General features: G+C 48.7%; 1 protein-coding gene across 1 annotated transcript in view; it reads left to right on the forward strand.

The window, feature by feature from the left end:
- The window catches only part of syne2b (spectrin repeat containing, nuclear envelope 2b), a 408,840-nt gene that overhangs the window by 347,061 nt on the left and 37,553 nt on the right, over positions 1-24,226 (forward strand). The window contains exons 110-116 of the mRNA XM_061886295.1: positions 6,482-6,644; positions 10,864-11,051; positions 11,142-11,292; positions 11,663-11,845; positions 16,827-16,964; positions 17,026-17,220; positions 17,291-17,543. Coding sequence (XP_061742279.1) covers positions 6,482-6,644; positions 10,864-11,051; positions 11,142-11,292; positions 11,663-11,845; positions 16,827-16,964; positions 17,026-17,220; positions 17,291-17,543 — 1,271 coding nt within the window. The remainder of the gene's footprint in view (positions 1-6,481; positions 6,645-10,863; positions 11,052-11,141; positions 11,293-11,662; positions 11,846-16,826; positions 16,965-17,025; positions 17,221-17,290; positions 17,544-24,226) is intronic.

Below are 24,226 nucleotides of genomic sequence, written 5' to 3' on the forward strand. Positions count from 1 at the left end.
CGATCAACCAGTCGATCGCGATCAACCTGTCGATCGCGATCAACCAGTCGATCGCGATCAACCTGTCGATCGCGATCAACCTGTCGATCGCGATCAACCTGTCGATCGCGATCAACCTGTCGATCACGATGAACCGGTCGATCGCGATCAACCTATCGATCGCGATCAGCCTGTCAATAGCGGTCGATCGCGATCAACCGGTCGATTGCGATCAACCCATCGATCGAACCTATCGATCGCGATCAGCCTGTCAATAGCGGTCAATCGCGATCAGCCTGTCAATAGCGGTCGATCGCGATCAACCGGTCGATTGCGATCAACCCATCGATCGAACCTATCGATCGCGATCAGCCTGTCAATAGCGGTCAATCGCGATCAGCCTGTCAATAGCGGTCGATCGCGATCAACCGGTCGATTGCGATCAACCCATCGATCGCGATCAACCAGTCGATCGCAATCAACCAGTCGATCGCGATCAACCAGTCGATCACGATCAACCAGTCGATCGCGATCAACCAGTCGATCGCGATCAACCAGTCAATCGCGATCAACCTGTCGATCGCGATCAACCAGTCGATCGCGGTCGATCGCGATCAGCCTGTCGATCGCGGTCGATCGCGATCAGCCTGTCGATCGCGATCAACCGCTCGATCTTGATCGACCAGTCGATCTTTGGGAACCTACCAGTCGAACACGAACGCCCGCAGGCCTGGACTCCCTGTCTTCAAACTTTCATCCTGTGGCTCACAACACCGCCGCCGTGCACCCCCGAGTACGGCACGTCCGACCGGTAGGAGGCCACGGGGAAGACCCAGGACACGTTGGGAAGACTATATCTCCCGGCTGGCCTGGGAACGCCTCGGGATCCCCTGGGAGGAGCTGGACGAAGTGGCTGGGGAGAGGGAAGTCTGGGCCCGCGACCCGACCTCGGATAAGTGGAAGAAGATGAATGGATGGATGGCACTCTCCGTTCACTTGTCTCTTTTTTCACCGAGATTTTGTGAAAACGAGAAGGCCAAAGGGGGGGGGGTTCCAGTGAGCATATAATGATCCGTCGCCATGGAGTCTTCTCCTCACCGTCCTGTGAGTACCTCTCATCCACATCCCGAGGCACCACCACGCTCACAGACTGGGCGAGCTGCTCGCTCGTAGCCGCTGGTCGGGCGGTACGGCTCGGTTGGTAGAGCGGCCGTGCCAGCAACTTGAGGGTTCCAGGTTCGATCCCCTCTTCCGCCAACTTAGTCACTGCCGTGGTGTTCTTGGGCAAGACACTTTACCCACCCGCTCCCAGTGCCACCCACACCGGTTTAAATGTAACTCAGATGTTGGGTTTCACTATGTAAAAGTGCTTTGAGGCACTAGAGAAAAGCGCTATATAAATATGATTTACTTCACATGTGTGGGTTTGTGTTTGCATGATATAACAACATAATGGGTATCTAATTAATAGAGTATGTGAAAGTTTGGACCCTTTTTAAAGCTTAAAGTCAAACATGGATAAGTGGGGCGAGAGTGTTGTGCATTTTTCCCATAATGCCTTGCAGTGGGTTTAAACGGGTCTAATTTAGAATTTTATGGTGACGGGACGTGTTTTGTTTTTAGATGTAATATCCACAAAGTTCAATGAGTGTGTAATCATGTGAGTTTTTTGTGCTAGTTACATTTCTGTTTCCTGCACCATGACTAGGAAAGGTTGTTTGAATTGGGTCATATAAGTAATTTCTGTGCTTGTGATGTCCAAAAAGTACACAACATGGTCTCTGACCTGAGTTTCTTACTTTTAATTATGGTAACAAATTGCCATTTGTAAGTTTGTTATGAAAAACACCCCGCTTGGCCAGGTCTCGCGGGCCAGATCGAAGATGCAGGTGGGCTGCATTTGGCCTGTGGGCCAGGTATTGGACACCCCTGCTTTCTGTACTCTGTTTCTGTTGAATGAGGAAAAAGTCATACAAAAATTTGGGTTGATAATCAGTTCAATAACATTTGACATTTGACTTGTGCAGCTCTTTGAGACACTCGTGATTTAGTGCTTTATAAGTAAACATTGATTGATTGATTGATTGATGAATAATTATGGACCTGCTGTGAAGCAAGCATCCATTCCCAGCCCATAATAACATTGCTTGGACTTATCCTTTGACTTTATCCTAGTTCTTTTAGTTCAGAGGTTCTATTCAGTCCCTTGACTTTTAAAGGGAGGTAGACCAAGTGGTGGGCCACCAAACCAACACGGCTACTGTGCAGCAAACAGAGTGTAAACTATCTGCGTACGCAAGGGGCCTGACTCAAAAGTGAGTATCCGATCAAAACCCAGACTTGGCTGACGGAGAAATCTGATATCTTAACGCACGATGGCCGAAGGAGAGCAAAATGTGGATTAGGTTGAAGTTTTTTACTTGCATGGTAATTTTTTAAAGAAGGATATTTTTTAAGAGAAGCCAGATCTCGTGAGATGAGGCGGGCCGACCCCCGAAGCTAGCTGAGCTGTTCCAGCCGATGAAATGGTTTGTCCGCCACTTCCAGTCGAATCAATCAACAACCAGCTGGTCCCCTGGCTTACAGCTTCAAACTGTGAGCTCCATCCATTTTCTTCCGCTTATCCAAGGTCGGGTCGCAGGGGCATCAGCCTAAGCAGGGAAGCCCAGACTTCCCTCTCCCCAGCTATTTCGTTCAGCTCTTCCCGGAGGATCCCGAGGCGTTCTCAGGACAGCCGGGAGACATAGTCTTCCCAACGTGTTCTGGGTCTTCCCCGTGGCCTCCTACCGGTTGGCCGTGCCCTAAACACCTCCCTCGGGAGGCGTTCTGGTGGCATCCTGACCCTATGCCTGAACCACCTCATCTGGCTCTTCTTGATGTGGAGGAGCAGCGGCTTTACTTTGAGTTCCTCCCGGATGACAGAGCTTCTCACCCTATCTCTAAGGGAGACGAAACTCATTTCGGCCGCTCGTACCCGTGATCTTTTCCCTTTCGGTCATAACCCAAAGCTCACGACCTTAGGTGAGGATGGGAACGTAGATCGACCGGTAAAATCGAGAGCTTTGCCTTCCGGCTCAGCTCATTCTTCACCACAACGGATCGATACAGCGTCGGCATTACTGAAGACGCCGCACCGATCCAGCCTGTCAATCTCACGATCCACTCTTCCCTCAGTCGTGAACAAGACTCCCAGGTACTTGAACTCCTCCACTTGGGGCAGGGTCTCAAGTGAGCTCAAGTGTGTATGTTTTACAATTATTTTAACTTTGACAGGATAGTGTGTAGAAATGTTTTCATTGCGAATGCGGGTTTATTGATTCGTAAATGCGCCGGAAAATAGTTTTGTATCGGCGATTCAACTGCGAAATTGTGTTTCTGTGTGGTATTTCTCCAGCCGTGGACATGTAGTGACATAAATGATGATATTACGAGGAGTATTTCTTTAAATCGGACATCACTGAAGGCCAATTTGGCAGTCATTTCCTGTATGTAGCATCAATTCGTTTTTGAGTAATTAGTAAACATCGAACTGTACTTGGATCGCCCCAGTTTTAATCGTCAGACATCGTTGGTGTGACGTCACCTTCGAAAAAGACATTTGTGTCTTGTGCAGCCCTTTAAGACACTCGTGATTTAGGGCTATATAAGTTAACATTGATATTTTATGATATTTTATACATCCATTCATACAATTTATATATTCTATATTCCTTCAAAACCGCCCTAAAAAAACACCTCCAGGCAACTTCAACCCTTTACTAATACCCTCCTCCATTCACATCCCATCTCCCCGGATTATAAATAACCTAATGTAAATAATCAAATGTACTTCTATTATATTTACTTGCTCTTATGCTATGTGAACTCACTATGTTCTCTGCTGGCTGTACATATCCTACTAAATAAGACCTACACTGTTTCAATGTCCACATTTCTCTGTTGATGCAATTGTTGATGACTGAAGTACTGATATCAACCAAAGCTCCTCATCCAACCCATCCATCCATCTTCTTCCGCTTATCCGAGGTCGGGTCGCGGGGGCAACAGCCTAAGCAGGGAAACCCAGTCTTCCCTCTCCCCAGCCACTTCGTCTAGCTCTTCCCGGGGGATCCCGAGGCGTTCCCAGGCCAGCCGGGAGACATAGTCTTCCCAACGTGTCCTGGGTCTTCCCCGTGGCCTCCTACCGGTTGGACGTGCCCTAAACACCTCCCTAGGGAGGCGTTCGGGTGGCATCCTGACCAGATGCCCGAACCACCTCATCTGGCTCCTCTCGATGTGGAGGAGCAGCGGCTTTACTTTGAGTTCCTCCCGGATGGCAGAGCTTCTCACCCTATCTCTAAGGGAGAGCCCCGCCACACGGCGGAGGAAACTCATTTCGGCCGCTTGTACCCGTGATCTTACCCTTTTGGTCATGACCCAAAGCTCATGACCATAGGTGAGGATGGGAACGTAGATCGAACGGTAAATTGAGAGCTTTGCCTTCCGGCTCAGCTCCTTCTTCACCACAATGGATCGGTACAACGTCCGCATTACTGAAGACGCCGCACCGATCCGCCTGTCGATCTCACGATCCACTCTTCCCCCACTCGTGAACAAGACTCCTAGGTACTTGAACTCCTCCACTTGGGGCAGGGTCTCCTCCCCAACCCGGAGATGGCATTCCACCCTTTTCCGGGCGAGAACCATGGACTCGGACTTGGAGGTGCTGATTCTCATTCCGGTCGCTTCACACTCGGCTGCGAACCGATCCAGTGAGAGCTGAAGATCCCGGTCAGATGAAGCCAACAGGACCACATCGTCTGCAAAAAGCAGAGACCTAATCCTGCGGTCACCAAACCGGAACCCCTCAACGCCTTGACTGCGCCTAGAAATTCTGTCCATAAAAGTTATGAACAGAATCGGTGACAAAGGACAGCCTTGGCGGAGTCCAACCCTCACTGGAAATGTGTTCGACTTACTGCCGGCAATGCGGACCCAGCTCTGGCACTGATCATACAGGGAGCGGACCGCCACAATAAGACAGTTTGATACCCCATACTCTCTGAGCACTCCCCACAGGACTCCCCGAGGGACACGGTCGAATGCCTTCTCCAAGTCTACGAAGCACATGTAGACTGGTTGGGCAAACTCCCATGCACCCTCAAGAACCCTGCCGAGAGTATAGAGCTGGTCCACAGTTCCACGACCAGGACGAAAACCACACTGTTCCTCCTGAATCCGAGGTTCGACTATCCGGCGTAGCCTCCTCTCCAGTACACCCGAATAAACCTTACCGGGAAGGCTGAGGAGTGTGATCCCACGATAGTTGGAACACACCCTCCGGTCCCCCTTCTTAAATCCATCCAACCCCCCGGATTGTAAATAATGTAAATAATTCAATGTACATACTATGATGATTAACCTGTGTGATGACTGTATTATGTTGATAGTATATATTTGTACCATGAATTGATTAACGTGGACCCCGACTTAAACAAGTTGAAAAACCATTTAGTGGTCAATTGTACGGAATATGTACCGAACTGTGCAATCTACTAATAAAAGTATCAATCAATCAATCGAAAATTCCATTTACACGTTTTTCAGTTGTAGCGGCTTTTATTTTGCCACGGTAGGGCGCCACCATCCATTACAGTGGAACCCTAAATTAAGGCCCGGGGGCTCACATGCGGCCCGTTAAGCTTTTCGATCTGGCCCGCCGGACATTCCCAAATATTTTGTTTAAGATCTTTAAGATGGCAAATGTAGCTGCCATTATGATTTCTCTCTCTCACTCTTTCACAAACACTCACTCACTCAGTCAGTCTTTCTTACTTACTCACACACTCACTTTCGTGCCGGAAGCAGAGGGGCCCCATCCCTTCCCGTGGGGACCAGATACTTAGGGAGAACGGCGCCCCAAAGCAGTCGTTGACTCCTAGTCACGGCCCTGGTTGTTAAACATCCTCGTCCACAAATGTGTCAGGGGTAGACCGTGGTCGGATCACCACTACAGGCTCAGGCGCAGCTCTCAGTTCCTCATTCATGTACACCCTGAACGCACCACTGGCATACCAGGAATCTGAAGGGGACATGGCCCTCCCCGGCCCCCCCCCCCCAGTTTGCAGTGCTATTTGCAGTCTGCTAATGTTTTAGATCGGTGAGTCTCAAACTATGCTAGTGGTTCCCCAATAAAATTATTTGACCAAAGTACTGCTTTTTATGTCTCTATACTCAAACAGTGTTACTGTTCAAACTGCGTGTAACCAGTATTTTCTGAGGTGGTACCTGGTGAACCACTGTCGTAAATTGACCTGAGAGCTAAGTTACGCCCCCTTGTGGTTGCTGCTATTTAGTGAGGTATATATTGCTGAACCCAAAGAATATTTGAAATGTCGTTACGCTCAAACTGGGACGGATAAGGTTTTTCCGTCCTCCCTCCGAAGAGTGGCGCCGCGTTATGAAGTCATTACTCTGTCGAGTCCTTGCCCGCCCAACCTGGAGATGTCTCTTCTTGTTTGAGGGTGAGGAAGCTGAAGGAGACTCTGGCGACGGTGCAGCAGCTGGACAAGAACATGAGCAACCTGCGCACCTGGTTGTCCCGCGTGGAGGCCGAGCTGTCCCGGCCGCCCGTCTACGTCGTCTGCCACGGCGACGAGATCCAGAGGAAGCTGGCCCAGCAGCAGGTGAGCCCGTTCTCTGCCGCCACTCAGGAGACGCCCGGAAGGGCGCGAAATAAACGAAAGGTGTTTTGGACAACAAGAGTAAGCACGACTGTGGATAGATTGGCGGACACATCTGATTTCTCCGGAGGTAATGTTTTAGTGGGGATTGAGGGTGATATGACGTCAAAAGGGGCGTGACCTAAATCCACCAACTGGTCAGTGGGAAATTACGTCACACTACGGGGGTAACCTAAACCGGGAATACGTATAGGTGGTGTACGGTGCCACGCCCTTGCGACGGTTTGGGACCATACTTGCCAACCCTCCCGATTTTTCCCGAATTTCAGTGCCCCTCCTGGGGCGACCATTCTCCCGATTTCCACCCGGACAACAATATTGGGGGCGTGCCTTAAGGGCACTGCGTTTAGTTTCCTCTCTCACCTGAAAAGGAGACTCCGTTATCCATAGGTTTATCTATAAACCCATAAAGTAGGCAGGCACGGAGCTATTTCTCAGCGTGGGTTTATTCCAGCCGGCACGTTAGCGCACTGAAATACAACATCCGGATTCAAAACTACGGCAAGTAGTAATGTCCAAAAACATAACAGAGGCGAAGTAGAAGAACGAAGAAGAGACATGGAGAAGACAAGTGAGAAGAAGTACGCTTACAAGTTAAAAAATGATTGGAAAACGTAACAGTTCATCCAGGACAGCTTGAAGGGGAAGGGGTATGCTGCCTGCAAATTTGAAAGATCAGACTTCTCCATTGAACACGATGGCCGAACGGATTCATGAACGGATTATTATGAAATACTGGAAAATGTATTCACCCCCGCTATCCCCTAAACACCCTCCCTGCCCCCCCATCTCCCGAATTATGAGATGTCAATGTTGGCAATTATGTCTGGGACTCAGTATTTTGTTTCCCCCCTTTTGTGTGGTAATTTACTTCCTGCCAGGTACTCTTATTTTGACAGTTTCACTTCCCCGGTCAGTCCTTAGTGCTGACTCCCACACCTGCCAGGACACACCTGAGCCCGGTTGCCAATCAGTCTCCTATTTGGTCCTGCGCGGTGTGTGTCGGTTCATTTTCGCATGGCTTGCTTTGCCCTGCCCCCTCCACACCCAATGATAGAACATCAATCAATCAATCAATCAATCAATGTTTATTTATATAGCCCCAAATCACAAATGTCTCAAAGGGCTGCACAAATCATTACGACTACAACATCCTCGGAAGAACCCACAAAAGGGCAAGGAAAACTCACACCCAGTGGGCAGGGAGAATTCACATCCAGTGGGACGCCGGTGACAATGCTGACTATGAGAAACCTTGGAGAGGACCTCAGATGTGGGCAACCCCCCCCCCCCAGGGGACCGAAAGCAATGGATGTCGAGCGGGTCTAACAAGATACTGTGGAAGTTCAATCCATAGTGGCTCCAACACAGCCGCGAGAGTTCAGTTCCAAGCAGATCCAAGACAGCAGCGAGAGTCCCGTCCACAGGAAACCATCTCAAGCGGAGGCGGATCAGCAGCGTAGAGATGTCCCCAATCGATACAGGCGAGCGGTCCATCCTGGGTCCCGACGAGCGGTCCATCCTGGGTCTCGACTCTGGACAGCCAGTACTTCATCCATGGTCATCGGACCGGACCCCCTCCACAAGGGAGGGGGGGACATAGGAGAAAGAAAAGAAGCGGCAGATCAACTGGTCTAAAAAGGAGGTCTATTTAAAGGCTAGAGTATACAGATGAGTTTTAAGGGCTTCTACTGAGGTAGCATCTCGAACTGTTACCGGGAGGGCATTCCAGAGTACTGCAGCCCGAACGGAAAACGCTCTATAGCCCGCAGACTTTTTTTGGGGCTCTAGGAATATAGAATCTCCGTGACTTGTAATTTTATTTTTCCTTTCTTTTCCCCCACTCCCTGGTGAGAGATTTTTTTGGTTTCTTTTTTTATTAAATGTTATCATTTCACTCACCTCCTGCATCTTGCGGTCACGTCACCAAAACTACTGATATCCGGTCCATTTAGGCCCTGCCCCCTTTTTGACCTATTCCCCTACGGACCACCCCTGAACAGGTGGTGCATTTATACCGCACCACCTTTTTGACGTGACCCCCACCTCTTTCACCTGCAAACCCCCTTTCAAATCCCTGCCAGCCCCCTTAGTAGTTTTTACTTATTACTACTTCCAAAGCCTGAACTAATGCGTGTGCTCAGCCTAAAGGAGAGGACGTTTCCACACTAAACAACAATTAAGTGCCAGTCTGAGCCTCAAAACAAATCCCATGAAAGTCGGTGGTCCGGAACTGGACCAGGTGGATGATTTTGTTAGGTTAGAGCGGATATGAGGCCAGATGACGGAGTGACGCGGACGCGGGGGTTTAAGAGACTTCCGAAAAGGCTCCAGGTGTCTCCATTAGCGGATGGAATGATTTCCGTGCGTATGAGCTCTGTAAGCTCTTAGCTGTCACCACGGCAACCAACAGGAGACCACTAACGCACAGTCAGAGAGGGAGGACGACGGGTGGGGGTGTGGGGGGGTCTTCTGTGTGTTTTTGAAATGAAAAACATCATTTCTACCTGCCTGGTTAAAACTGCAAGGGAAAAAAAATCTTTGGACATATTAAGTCATTTTCTTGAAGTCACACAAAGTTCTACCATTCCAAATGCCCGTCAGTTTTTCGCTGGGCTTTTTGAAGCTTCTAAGATGAGACTCCAAATCTGAAGCCATGGTTTTCAGTCAGAAAAGGTGTTGGAGGCGAGGTCTTGTCCCAGGTTGTGGGGAGGCTTGCGGATTCGTGGTTAAGAGAGAGCTGACCCCGAAAGCCCTCGAGTTAGTGGTCGATCTGCCGTCTATCTACATCCACAAAGAGGCTCGAATGTTTCTTTGCCCTAAGAGACGGCGGGGAGGCTCAAAGTAGAACCTCCGCTCATTCACATCCAGAGAAGCCAGTTGAGATGGATCAATCAATCAATCAATCAATCAATATTTAATTATATAGCCCTAAATCACAAATGTCTCAAAGCACTGTACAAACCACTACGACTACGACGTCCTCGGAAGAACCCACATAAGGGCACGGAAAACTCACACCCAGTGGGACGCCAGTGACAATGATGACTATGAGAACTTTGGAGAGGACCTCATATGTGGGCAACCCCCCAAACCGCCCCCACCCCCCACTACCCCTAGGGGACCGAAAGCAATGGTGTCCAGCGGGTCTAACATGATACTGTAAAAGTTCAATCCATAGTGGCTTCAACACAGCCGCGAGAGTTCAGTTCAAAGCGGATCCAAGACAGCAGCGAGAGTCCCGTCCACAGGAAACCATCCCAAGCGGAGTCTGATCAGCATCGTAGAGATGTCCCCAACCGATACACAGGCGAGCGGTCCATCCTGGGTCCCGACGAGCGGTCCATCCTGGGTCCCGACTCTGGACAGCCAGTACTTCATCCATGGTCATCGGACCGGACCCCCTCCACAGGGGAGGGGGGGACAGTGGAGAAAAAGAAAAGAAGCGGCAGAACAACTGGTCTAAAAAGGAGGTCTATTTAAAGGCTGGAGTATACAAATGAGTTTTAAGGTGAGACTTAAACGCTTCTACTGAGGTAGCATCTCGAACTGTTACCGGGAGGGCATTCCAGAGTACTGGAGCTCGAACGGAAAACGCTCTATAGCCCGCAGACTTTTTTTGGGCTTTAGGAATCACTAATAAGCCGGAGTCCTTTGAACGCAGATTTCTTGCCGGGACATACGGTACAATACAAACGGCAAGATAGGCTGGAACTAGACCGTGTAGTATTTTATACGTAAGTAGTAAAACCTTAAAGTCACACAGGAAGCCAGTGCAGGTGAGCCAGTACAGGCGTAATGTGATCAAACTTTCTTGTTCTTGTCAAAAGTCTAGCAGCCGCATTTTCTACCAACTGTAATCGTTTAATGCTAGACATGGGGAGATTGGGCATTTAGTCCAAATACCTCGTGAACACCTCCATGGTGAAGTCTTCCCGTCCTGCCAAAGTCCACGTTCTAAGGATCTTGTTTAGGAACGGCTCTGTGTTCCCCCCGCCAGTGGACCTAGAAGAGATACAGAGACCACGAAGTCTGGACTCCCCTCTAAGAATTCTGAATGCGTGGACGAGAATGGATAAATGGACCATTCCAAATAATCGCCGTTGGCTTTCATTTACCAGCAGAATGAAAATCAATGACGAGCGTGTCCTTTGGCCTTCAGGAATTGCAGCGAGATATCGAGCAGCACACGGAGAGCGTGACGTCGGTGTTGACGCTGTGCGACGTCCTGCTGCGGGACGCCGACGCCTACGGCAGCGACTCGGAGAACGACTCCATCCTGCAGACCACCAGCAGCCTGGACCGCCGCTGGAGAAACATCTGCGCTATGTCCATGGAACGGAGAATGAGGTCAGTTCAAGGAATCTTCTCACCTACGTCCGAGTCCTTATCAGTCGTGCAAGCACTTGATGCCCTCACCTTCCCGGTGTTTTTGGTCAGGATCGAAGAGACGTGGCGTCTTTGGTGCAAGTTCCTGGACGACTACGCTCGCTTCGAGGACTGGCTCAAGGCGTCCGAGCTGACGGCGGCCAACCCCGATTCGGCTGACGTCCTCTACACCAGCGCCAAGGAGGAGCTGAAGAAGTTTGAGGTGAGCAGGAAAGTTCTCCCGAGAGGTTATCTAAGACCTTCGTTGGGTTGTAGTTGTGTCCGGAATGGAATACTTTAATCAGTACACTGAATACTCTGTAGACTGTACTTAGTCTACATTGGCTATCCCAATATTTACCTTCTCCCTTCAAAGTCGCTTTTTGTTTGGTAGCCTTCCGCTACGTAGCCAAGACGGCGACTTTTGAGGGTGGTACGTGTCCTTCGTTGCATACTTTTGAGCGTCCTGAGTGCGAAATCTACCAGGGGCATTATGTCCCAGCGTGCACACACCCTCGCATTCATGAGTACGCAAGTGTTCCAATTGATTGACCGACTATACAAACATGACGGCTGACTCGCTCTCCTCTCAGGCCTTCCAGCGACAGGTCCACGAGCGTCTGACTCAGCTGGAGCTGGTCAACAAACAGTACCGGCGCCTGGCCCGGGAGAACCGCACGGACGCCGCCAGCAAGCTCCGCCTCATGGTGGCCGAGGGCAACCGGCGCTGGGACGGCCTGCAGAGGCGCGTGGCTGCCGTGCTCCGCAGACTCAAGGTGAGGTTTTTTTTTTTCGAAAAGACTAGAAATATTCATTTTTTTTGCCTTCGTATGCCAATAAATTATCACAATAAAACCAGCAACAATACAACTACAAACCCCGTTTCCATATGTATTGGGAAATTGTGTTAGATGTAAATATAAACGGAATACAATGATTTGCAAATGATTTTCAACCCATATTCAGTTGAATGCACTACAAAGACAAGATATTTGGTGTTCAAACTCATAAACTTTATTTATATTTTGCAAATAATAATTAACTTAGAATTGTATGGCTGCAACACGTGCCAAAGTAGTTGGGAAAGGGCATGTTCACCACTGTTTTACATCACCTTTCCTTTTAACAACACTGAATAAACCTTCAGGAAATGAGGAGACACATTTTTGAAGCTTTTCAGGTGGAATTCTTTCTCATCCATCCATCTTTTTCCGCTTATCCGAGGTCGGGTCGTGGGGGCAACAGCCTAAGCAGGGAAACCCAGACTTCCCTCTCCCCAGCCACTTCGTCTAGCTCTTCCCGGGGGATCCCGAGGCGTTCCCAGGCCAGCCGGGAGACATAGTCTTCCCAACGTGTCCTGGGTCTTCCCCGTGGCCTCCTACCGGTTGGACGTGCCCTAAACACCTCCCTAGGGAGGCGTTCGGGTGGCATCCTGACCAGATGCCCGAACCACCTCATCTGGCTCCTCTCGATGTGAAGGAGCAGCGGCTTTACTTTGAGTTCCTCCCGGATGGCAGAGCTTCTCACCCTATCTCTAAGGGAGAGGAAACTCATTTCGGCCGCTTGTACCCGTGATCTTGTCCTTTCGGTCATGACCCAAAGCTCATGACCATAGGTGAGGATGGGAACGTAGATCGACCGGTAAATTGAGAGCTTTGCCTTCCGGCTCAGCTCCTTCTTCACCACAACGGATCGGTACAACGTCCGCATTACTGAAGACGCCGCACCGATCCGCCTGTCGATCTCACGATCCACTCTTCCCTCACTCGTGAACAAGACTCCTAGGTATTTGAACTCCTCCACTTGGGGCAGGGTCTCCTCCCCAACCCGGAGATGGCATTCCACCCTTTTCCGGGCGAGAACCATGGACTCGGACTTGGAAGTGCTGATTCTCATTCCGGTCGCTTCACACCCGGCTGCGAACCGATCCAGCGAGAGCTGAAGATCCCGGTCAGATGAAGCCATCAGGACTACATCATCTGCAAAAAGCAGAGGCCTAATCCTGCGGTTACCAAACCGGAACCCCTCAACGCCTTGACTGCGCCTAGAAACTGGCTATAACCTTCCGCGGCGAATACTTTGTCTTTGTTTACCCAAAAAATACAAGACGCAGGAGAAGTACTTTGTCTTTCGATTGGTACGCCTCTGTGCGGAACCAAAAAGGACGACTGCGTCAACCGTTACACCCCAGTATCTTGAGGGAGTCTTACTATGTCTTCCTATTCTCTGGCAGACTAGTTGCGTATCAGCTGTGTTAAAGGCCTACTGAAATGAGATTTTCTTATTCAAACGGGGGATAGCAGGTCCATTCTTATGTGTCATACTTGATCATTTCGCCATATTGCCATATTTTTGCTGAAAGGATTTAGTAGAGAACATCCACGATAAAGTTTGCAATTTTTGGTGCTGATAAAAAAGCCTTGCCTGTGCCGGAAGTAGCAGACAATGACGTCACCGGTGTGAGGGCTCCTCACGTCCTCACATTGTTTATAATGGGAGCCTCCAACAAAATGAGCTATTCGGACCGGCAATTTCCCCATTAATTTGAGCGAAGATGAAAGATTCGTGGCCGAGGATATTGATAGCGACGGACTAGAAAAAAATTGAATAAAAAATCCAGATGTTTTTAGACACATTTACTAGGATAATTCTGGGAAATCCCTTATCTTTCTATTGTGTTGCTAGTGTTTTAGTGAGTTTAATAGTACCTGATAGTCGGAGGGCGTTTGTCCACGGGTGTCTTGAGGCCAGTGTCTGATGGAAGTCGACGGCAGCTTTATGGCTCAAGCTCAGCTGATCTCCGGTAAGAGGCGACTTTTTACCACAATTTTCTCACCGAAAACTGCCGGTTGACATTTGGTCGGGATCCCTGTGCGCTTGACCGCTCTGATCCATAGTAAAGCTTCATTTACAGGAATTTTAAACAGGGAATCACCGTGTGTTTGTGTGGCTAAAGGCTAAAGCTTCCCAACTCCATCTTTCTACTGTGACTTCTCCATTATTAATTGAACAAACTGCAAAAGATTCAGCGACACAAATGTCCAAAATACTGTGTAATTATGCGGTTAAAGCAGACGACTTTTAGCTGTGTGTGTGTGCAGCGCTCATACTTCCTAAAAATCCGTGACGTCTTGCGAACACGTCATCATTACACGACGTTTTCAAGACGAAACTCCCGGGAAATTTAAAATTGCAATTTGGTAAACTAAAAAGGCCGTATTGGCATGTGTTGCAATGTTAATATTTCATCATTGATATATAAACTATCAGACTGCGTGGTGGGTAGTAGTGGGTTTTAGTAGGCTTTTAAGATGCTGAGTTACCGTTATAGGGGAAAACGGATGTAGACCCAAACTAGAACCATACCAGATTCTCCCTGAGCTTTTTAAAAGGAAGCTCCCAGCAGGCAGATGGAGCGTGTTTGCTCTGATGGGTTCCCCCGTAACCGAAGAGGATGCTGACCTTTATAGGCTTGCCATGCTGCAACATCCCATAATTACTCAAGAGAAAACCGGGCGAAAAGCCAGCGGTAACATTAAACCACGCTCAGCATAACACCAGAGAGAGAGAGACAGTCACCAAAGACCATTGTGAGATGACGGATAAGGATGAGGTCTAAAGGGGAACATTATCACAATTTCAAAAGGGTTAAAAACAATAAAAATCAGTTCCCAGTGGCTTGTTGTATTTTTGGAATTTTTTTAAGAAATTTTACCGGTCTCGGAATATCCCTAAAAAAAGCTTTAAAGTGCTTGATTTTCGCTATTTGGGATGCGACTATCCATTTCCCTGTGACGTCATACAGTGCTGCCGATGTAAACAAACAATGGCGAATACCACAGCAAAATATAGCGACATTAGCTCGGATTCAGACTCGGATTTCAGCGGCTTAAGCGATTCAACATGTATTGAAACGGATGGTTGGAGTATGAAAGTATTGAAGAAGAAACTGAAGCTATTGAGCGAATAGCTATTGACGCTATTCATAGCCATAGCATGGACGAATAGCTGCGTTAGCATCGCCGGTAAAATGTGCGGACCAAACGATCAGGACTTTCGCATCTCGTGACACTGGAGCAACTTAAATCCGTCGATTGGTAAGTTTTTGTTTCGCATTAAATGTGGCATAGCATGTTATCATCGATTAGCTGGCAGTCAACATCAACAAAACTCACCTTTGTGGTTTCGTTGACTTTATCGTTGCAAATGCATCTGCAGGTTATCCATACATCTCTGTGCCATGTCTGCTTTAGCACCGCCAGTAAATAGCATGTTAGCGTAGAGTAGCATAGCATGTTAGCATCGATTAGCTGGCAGTCAACATCAACAAAACTCACCTTTGTGATTTCGTTGACTTTATCGTTGCAAATGCATCTGCAGGTTATCCATACATCTCTGTGCCATGTCTGCTTTAGCACCGCCAGTAAATAGCATGTTAGCGTTGATTAGCATAGCATGTTAGCATCGATTAGCTGGCAGTCAACATCAACAAAACTCACCTTTGTGATTTCGTTGACTTTATCGTTGCAAATGCATCTGCAGGTTATCCATATATCTCTGTGCCATGTCTGCTTTAGCACCTCCGGTAAATAGCATGTTAGCGTCGATTAGCGTAGCATGTTAGCATCGATTAGCTGGCAGTCATGCAGCGAACAAATATGTCTGATTAGCACATAAGTCAACAACATCAACAAATCTCACCTTTGTGAATTTGTTGACTTTATCGTTGCAAATGCATCTGCAGGTTATCCATACATCTCTGTGCCATGTCTGCTTTAGCACCACCGGTAAATAGCATGTTAGCATCGATTAGCATAGCATGTTATCATCGATTAGCTGGCAGTCAACATCAACAAAACTCACCTTTGTGATTTCGTTGACTTTATTGTTGCAAATGCATCTGCAGGTTATCCATACATCTCTGTGCCATGTCTGCTTTAGCACCTCCGGTAAATAGCATGTTAGCGTCGATTAGCGTAGCATGTTGGCATCGATTAGCTGGCAGTCACGCCGCGACCAAATATGTCTGATTAGCACATAAGTCAACAACATCAACAAAACTCACCTTTGTGAATTTGTTGACTTTATCGTTGCAAATGCATCTGCAGGTTATCCATACATCTCTGTGCCATGTCTGCTTTAGCACCGCCGGTAAATAGCATGTTAGCATCGATTAGCGTAGCATGTTATCATTGATTAGCTGGCAGTCAACATCAACAAAACTCACCTTTGTGATTTCGTTGACTTTATCGTTGCAAATGCATCTGCAGGTTATCCATACATCTCTGTGCCATGTCTGCCATCGCCGGTAAAATGTGGAGACACTCCCGCACATTCAATGGGGGTCTGGCGGCAGATTTTTTACCACTTTCGCATCTTCGGGCCAGTGGTGCAACTTGAATCCCTCCGACAACACACCGACGAGGCATGATGTCTCCGAGGTTCCAAAAAAATTGTCAAAAAAACGGAAAATAACAGAGCTGAGACCCAATGTTTACAATGTGTTGAAAATGAAAATGGCGGCTCTATTACCTCGGCGACGTCACGTTCTGACGTCATCGCCTCCAGAGCGATAAACAGAAAGGCGTTTAATTCGCCAAAGTTCGCCCATTTAGAGTCTTTATGGTCTTTTTTCTGCACCATCAAGGTATATATTGACGCTTACATAGGTCTGGTGATAATGTTCCCCTTTAAGCTATTGTGTCTTCATCTCATTCACGCATCCTCTTGCTTGTTGATTTTTCTTCTTTCGGTCAGCACTTCACATCTCAGAGAGAGGACTTTGAGGTGACGCGTGACGGGATCCTGGTCTGGCTGACAGAGATGGACCTCCAACTTACCAACGTGGAGCACTTCTCTGAGAGCGACGTTGAGGACAAGATGAGGCAGCTCATGGTACGTCTCCTCCGTTGGTCTCCACTTAGTGACTCGACATAACGTGGTGTTGTTTGTGCAGGCCTTCCAGCAGGAGATCACGCTCAACGCCAACAAGATTGACGCCCTCATCGTGTCCGGGGAGAACCTGATCCAGAAGAGCGCTGCTCTGGACGCCGTGCTGATCGAGGACGAGCTGGAGGAGCTCCACTCGTACTGCCAGGAAGTGTTTGGACGTGTGGCCCGTTTCCACCAGCGCCTGGTCCACAGACGCCCGGTTAGTAGCCACGCGTCCGCCAAAGTTCCCGTCCCAGGCTCTGTCAATCAACGTCTTCTTCCACATGGAGGTACTGGAGGAAGAGAGGGAGCTGTCTGACCTGGACAACTCACCCGAGCCCAGCAGCGTCCCTTCCTGGAGGGACACCTTTAAGAAAGACAGCACCGGGCGTCAGACCACGTGTCCAACTTTGGAGCACTCCGGGAGAGAGACCCCCGTCAGCGTGGACTCCATCCCACTGGAGTGGGACCACACGGTCGATGTGGGCGGGTCTTCTTCGCACGAGGACGACGAGGACGCCACCTATTTCAGCGTCCTGTCAGGTAACATTTGCGCCTGGAGTCCACCATGCCTAGCCCGACTCGGCCCACTTTCTACCAGACATGACAGAACGTTCACAATCACATTCAGTTTCTACATTTAGTGACAACTAAAGTTTAATTCCCATTACCCGGGTTGTTTGGCTCCGTGTGATACAGCACCACATTAGAGAACCTAATGTAGTATGCTGTGAAAAGGGGTGGCCGGCGGACCTGCAGCAAGGCGGGGCGCGCCGGGCACGGTTGAAAAGCAATCGGAAGGGCGAGCGGTTTGAGAGGCAAGAGCTGAAAAGCGACCCAACCTGAAAAAAAACACCCAAAAAACCACCTCAGTTCAGGTCGGGTCGCTTTTCAGCTCTCGCCTCTTCTAACTGCTCACTCTTCCGGTCGCTTTTCAGCCACCCCCGGCGTCGTTTGTGTATTGCTCTCTGTCTCACTTGCTCCTCATTCACCAGCGGCACTCTAGCCCTTTCTGCCCTTTTACACATTGAGAGGTGATTGCATAACTGTGCCCAGGTGGGCCATCTACGCACCTGACGCCCATCTCGGAGGCGGCCTCGGCGCGCCCCTCTCTGTGTATGTATGTATATATATATATATATATATATATATATATATATATATATATGTAGGTGTGGCTCCTCTCTGAGCTGCAACCTTATCGTGGTAGAGGAGTTTGCGTGTCCCAATGATCCTAGGAGCTATGTTGTCCGGGGGCATAAAGCCCCCTGGTAGGGTCTCCCAAGGCAAACAGGTTCTAGGTGAGGGATCAGACAAAGAGCAGCTCGAAGACCTTTATGAAGATGAAAAACCATGGACCCAGATTTCCCTCGCCCGGACGCGGGTCACCGGGGCCCCCCTCTGGAGCCAGGCCCGGAGGTGGGGCACGATGGCGAGCGCCTGGTGGCCGGGCCTGTTCCCATGGGGCCCGGCCGGGCACAGCCCGAAGAGGCAACGTGGGTCACCCCTCCAATGGGCTCACCACCCATAGCAGGGGCCATAGAGGTCGGGTGCATTGTGAGCTGGGCGACAGCCGAAGGCAGGGCACTTGGCGGTCCGATCCTCGGCTACAGAAGCTAGCTCTTGGGACGTGGAACGTCACGTCACTGGGGGGGAAGGAGCCTGAGCTAGTGCGCGAAGTCGAGAAATTCCGGCTGGATATAGTTGGACTCACTTCGACGCACAGCAAGGGCTCTGGAACCACTTCTCTCGAGAGGGATTGGACCCTCTTCCACTCTGGCGTTGCCGGCAGTGAGAGGCGACGGGCTGGGGTGGCAATTCTTGTTTCCCCCCGGCTCAAAGCCTGTACGTTGGAGTTCAACCCGGTGGACGAAAGGGTAGCCTCCCTCCGCCTTCGGGTGGGGGGACGGGTCCTGACTGTTGTTTGTGCTTATGCACCAAACAGCAGTTCAGAGTACCCACCCTTTTTGGGAACACTCGAGGGAGTACTGGAAAGTGCTCCCCCGGGTGATTCCCTTGTCCTACTGGGAGACTTCAACGCTCACGTTGGCAACGACAGTGAAACCTGGAGAGGCGTGATTGGGAAGAATGGCCGCCCGGATCTGAACCCGAGTGGTGTTTTGTTATTGGACTTTTGTGCTCGTCACAGTTTGTCGATAACAAACACCATGTTCAAACATAAGGGTGTCCATATGTGCACTTGGCACCAGGATACCCTAGGCCGCAGTTCCATGATCGACTTTGTAGTTGTGTCATCGGATTTGCGGCCTCATGTTTTGGACACTCGGGTGAAGAGAGGGGCGGAGCTTTCTACCGATCACCACCTGGTGGTGAGTTGGCTGCGATGGTGGGGGAGGATGCCGGACAGACCTGGGAGGCCCAAACGCATTGTGAGGGTCTGCTGGGAACGTCTGGCAGAGTCTCCTGTCAGACAAAGTTTCAATTCCCACCTCCGGAAGAACTTTGAACATGTCACGAGGGAGGTGCTGGACATTGAGTCCGAGTGGACCATGTTCCGCACCTCTATTGTCGAGGCGGCAGATCGGAGCTGTGGCCGCAAGGTAGTTGGTGCCTGTCGGGGCGGCAATCCTAAAACCCCTTGGTGGACACCAGCGGTGAGGGATGCCGTCAAGCTGAAGAAGGAGTCCTATCGGGTCCTTTTGGCTCATAGGACTCCGGAGGCAGTGGACAGGTACCGACAGGCCAAGCGGTGTGCAGCTTCAGCGGTCGCGGAGGCAAAAACTCGGACATGGGAAGAGTTCGGGGAAGCCATGGAAAACGACTTCCGGACGGCTTCGAAGCGATTCTGGACCACCGTCCGCCGCCTCAGGAAGGGGAAGCAGTGCACTATCAACACCGTGTATGGTGCGGATGGTGTTCTGCTGACCTCGACTGCGGATGTTGTGGATAGGTGGAAGGAATACTTCGAAGACCTCCTCAATCCCACCAACACGTCTTCCTATGAGGAAGCAGTGCCTGGGGAATCTGTGGTGGACTCTCCTATTTCTGGGGCTGAGGTCGCTGAGGTAGTTAAAAAGCTCCTCGGTGGCAAGGCCCCAGGGGTGGACGAGATCCGCCCGGAGTTCCTTAAGGCTCTGGATGCTGTGGGGCTGTCTTGGTTGACAAGACTTTGCAGCATCGCGTGGACATCGGGGGCGGTACCTCTGGATTGGCAGACCGGGGTGGTGGTTCCTCTCTTTAAGAAGGGGGACCGGAGGGTGTGTTCCAACTATCGTGGGATCACACTCCTCAGCCTTCCCGGTAAGGTTTATTCAGGTGTACTGGAGAGGAGGCTACGTCGGATAGTCGAACCTCGGATTCAGGAGGAACAGTGTGGTTTTCGTCCTGGTCGTGGAACTGTGGACCAGCTCTATACTCTCGGCAGGGTTCTTGAGGGTGCATGGGAGTTTGCCCAACCAGTCTACATGTGCTTTGTGGACTTGGAGAAGGCATTCGACCGTGTCCCTCGGGAAGTCCTGTGGGGAGTGCTCAGAGAGTATGGGGTATCGGACTGTCTTATTGTGGCGGTCCGTTCCCTGTACGATCAGTGCCAGAGCTTGGTTCGCATTGCCGGCAGTAAGTCGAACACATTTCCAGTGAGGGTTGGACTCCGCCAAGGCTGTCCTTTGTCACCGATTCTGTTCATAACTTTTATGGACAGAATTTCTAGGCGCAGTCAAGGCGTTGAGGGGTTCCGGTTTGGTAACCGCAGGATTAGGTCTCTGCTTTTTGCAGATGATGTGGTCCTGATGGCTTCATCTGACCGGGATCTTCAGCTCTCGCTGGATCGGTTCGCAGCCGAGTGTGAAGCGACCGGAATGAGAATCAGCACCTCCAAATCCGAGTCCATGGTTCTCGCCCGGAAAAAGGTGGAGTGCCATCTCCGGGTTGGGGAGGAGACCCTGCCCCAAGTGGAGGAGTTCAAGTACCTAGGAGTCTTGTTCACGAGTGAGGGAAGAGTGGATCGTGAGATCGACAGGCGGATCGGTGCGGCGTCCTCAGTAATGCGGACGTTGTACCGATCCGTTGTGGTGAAGAAGGAGCTGAGCCGGAAGGCAAAGCTCTCAATTTACCGGTCGATCTACGTTCCCATCCTCACCTATGGTCATGAGCTTTGGGTCATGACCGAAAGGATAAGATCACGGGTACAAGCGGCCGAAATGAGTTTCCTCCGCCGTGTGGCGGGGCTCTCCCTTAGAGATAGGGTGAGAAGCTCTGCCATCCGGGAGGAACTCAAAGTAAAGCCGCTGCTCCTCCACATCGAGAGGAGCCAGATGAGGTGGTTCGGGCATCTGGTCAGGATGCCACCCGAACGCCTCCCTAGGGAGGTGTTTAGGGCACGTCCAACCGGTAGGAGGCCACGGGGAAGACCCAGGACACGTTGGGAAGACTATGTCTCCCGGCTGGCCTGGGAACGCCTCGGGATCCCCCGGGAAGAGCTAGACGAAGTGGCTGGGGAGAGGGAAGTCTGGGTTTCCCTGCTTAGGCTGTTTCCCCCGCGACCCGACCTCGGATAAGCGGAAGATGATGGATGGATGATGGATGGATGTAGGTGTGGGAAAAATCACAAGACTACTTCATCTCTACAGAACTGTTTCATGAGGGGTTCCCTCAATCATCAGGATATTTTAATGGAAGCATTCACATACAATGGTTTATATAGGGCACAGAGTGGGTGGGTACAGGCAGGCGTAGGGGCGTGGTGATTGGCTCATGTGTTACCTAGGAGGTGTTTCCGTCTGTGGCGGCATGTTGAAATGATTTCACTGCGCTTGTTGAGGGATGATAGATCTGGATGATATATAATAAACAGTTTCTCTTTTAAGCATAGGTTGCATCTTTTATAACCACTGTTGTAAGGTGTGCTGGATGCAAGAATTTGCCATGTTATTGAATATCCAACATGATTGTCTTTGAGGTTCCAAATGTGCTTGCTGAGTTCTGTAGAATTCCGCAAAGTCTGGTTTCTAAAGGAGGCGTCGGGATTATTCCATTTTGTTTTGAACAATCTTTCGGTTAATCCTACTTATGTGTCGGATGTGTTAATGTCCTTGCGCGTTACCTTTGCTTGGTAAACGACTGATGTCTGTAAGCACCCTCCGTTGAGAGGGCAATCAGGTTTCTTGCGACAGTCACATTCCATATTGGTTTCAGAGTCGTTTAGTCTGGGGGTGGGCAGTCCTTTTGCAATTGCTTTGTTGTGGTTTGAAATGATTTGTTGTATGTTATTCATACAGCTGTAGCTCAATTTAATGTTGTTCTTGTTGAATATTTTTCTTAGGGTGTTGCCTTTGGGGAAGTGTTTGTCGATCAGAGTGAGGAACTTGCGGCCGATGTTGGTTGAGACGTTTTTGCTGAATGGCGGATTGTACCAGATGATGTTGTTTCGTTTTCTGCGCTTTTTTGGTTGGTTTCCTGGGGTGGGTTCATAGGTGAGGGTGAAGTTGTATCCGTTTTCATCAAGTGCTTTCTGGTACGGGGGGGTTGCTTGGTCGAATTCAGCTTTGCTAGATGACAGCATCGATAGCCTTTTATTAATTCCGGTAGGTATTCTTTTCGTGGTGGTGGGTGGATGGTTGCTGTCGTGGTGCACGTATTGGAGTGTTGTGTTGGGTTTCGTGAATGGTTGGTAGCTGTTGTTTCTCAGGTTGAAAGTGACGTCGAGGAAGTTGACGGTTTGCTTGTTGGCTTCAATCGTGATCCGTAGGCCGTTTTCTTTGAAGATTTGGCATATGCGCTTCTTGGTGTTCTCGCTGCTCCTTGGCGAGGCGCGGCACACTCCTAGGTAACACATGAGCCAATCACCACGCCCCTACGCCTGCCTGTACCCACCCACTCTGTGCCCTATATAAACCATTGTATGTGAATGCTTCCATTAAAATCTCCTGATAATTGAGGGAACCCCTCATGAAACAGTTCTGTAGAGATGAAGTAGTCTTGTGAGTTTTCCCACACCTACATATTGTGCTCTACCACGGTATCGAGCACTATTATCTGGATAATCCAATCAAGACATATATATATAGATGTGTGTGTGTGTGTGTATGTATGTGTATATATGTATACTGTATATATGCGTATATATATGTATTAATAAGTGTATATATGTGTGTGTTTATATATATATATGTGTATATATACTTTATGTATATATATATATATATATTAAAAACAGTACCACTTTTTATTTTTCCTTTGTGTTTTATATATATATATGTGTGTATATATGCGTATATGAATATATATATATATATATATATATATATATATTTTGGGGGGGGAATAAGCGGTAGAAGATGGATGGATGGTTATTTATATATATATATATATATAAATATATATATATATGTATGTTTTTATATATGTGTATATCTGTGTGTATATATCTTATACATATATATGTGTATTTATATATATATATACATATATATGTATATATATATGTATGTGTATATGTATATATATGTATGTATATATATGTGTATGTATATATATGTGTATGTATATACACATATATACATATATGCACACACATTTTTATATGTATACATATATATATATATATATATATATATATATATATATATATATATATATATATATATATATATATACATACATATATTTATATATATTCATATTAGGGATGTGGGAAAAAATCGATTTGAATACGTTGTGTGATTCAGAATCGATTCTCTTTTTTTTTTTTTAAATCGATTTTTTTTTTTTAATCAATCCAACAAACCACTACACAACAATATAATAACAATGCAATCCAATTCCAAAACCAAACCTGACCCAGCAACACTCAGAACTGCAATAAACAGAGCAATTGAGAGGAGACACAAACACGACACAGAACAAACCAAAAATAATGAAACAAAAATGAATATTATCAACAACAGTATCAATATTAGTTATAATTTCAGCATAGCAGTGATTAAAAAAAACCTCATTGACATTATCATTAGACATTTATGAAAATAAAAAAAGAACAATAGTGTCACAGTGGCTTACACTTGCATCGCATCTCCTTTTCCTGCTGGCTCCGCTGTGAACGGGACTCTCGCTGCTGTGTTGGATCCGCTTTGGACTGGACTCTCGCGACTGTGTTGGATCCATTATGGATTGAACTTTCACAGTATCATGTTAGACCCGCTCGACATCCATTGCTTTCCTCCTCTCCAAGGTTCTCATAGTCATCATTGTCACCGACGTCCCACTGG

The sequence above is a fragment of the Nerophis ophidion genome, linkage group LG24 (genome assembly GCF_033978795.1).
Source record: "Nerophis ophidion isolate RoL-2023_Sa linkage group LG24, RoL_Noph_v1.0, whole genome shotgun sequence".
Lineage (NCBI taxonomy): Eukaryota > Metazoa > Chordata > Actinopteri > Syngnathiformes > Syngnathidae > Nerophis > Nerophis ophidion.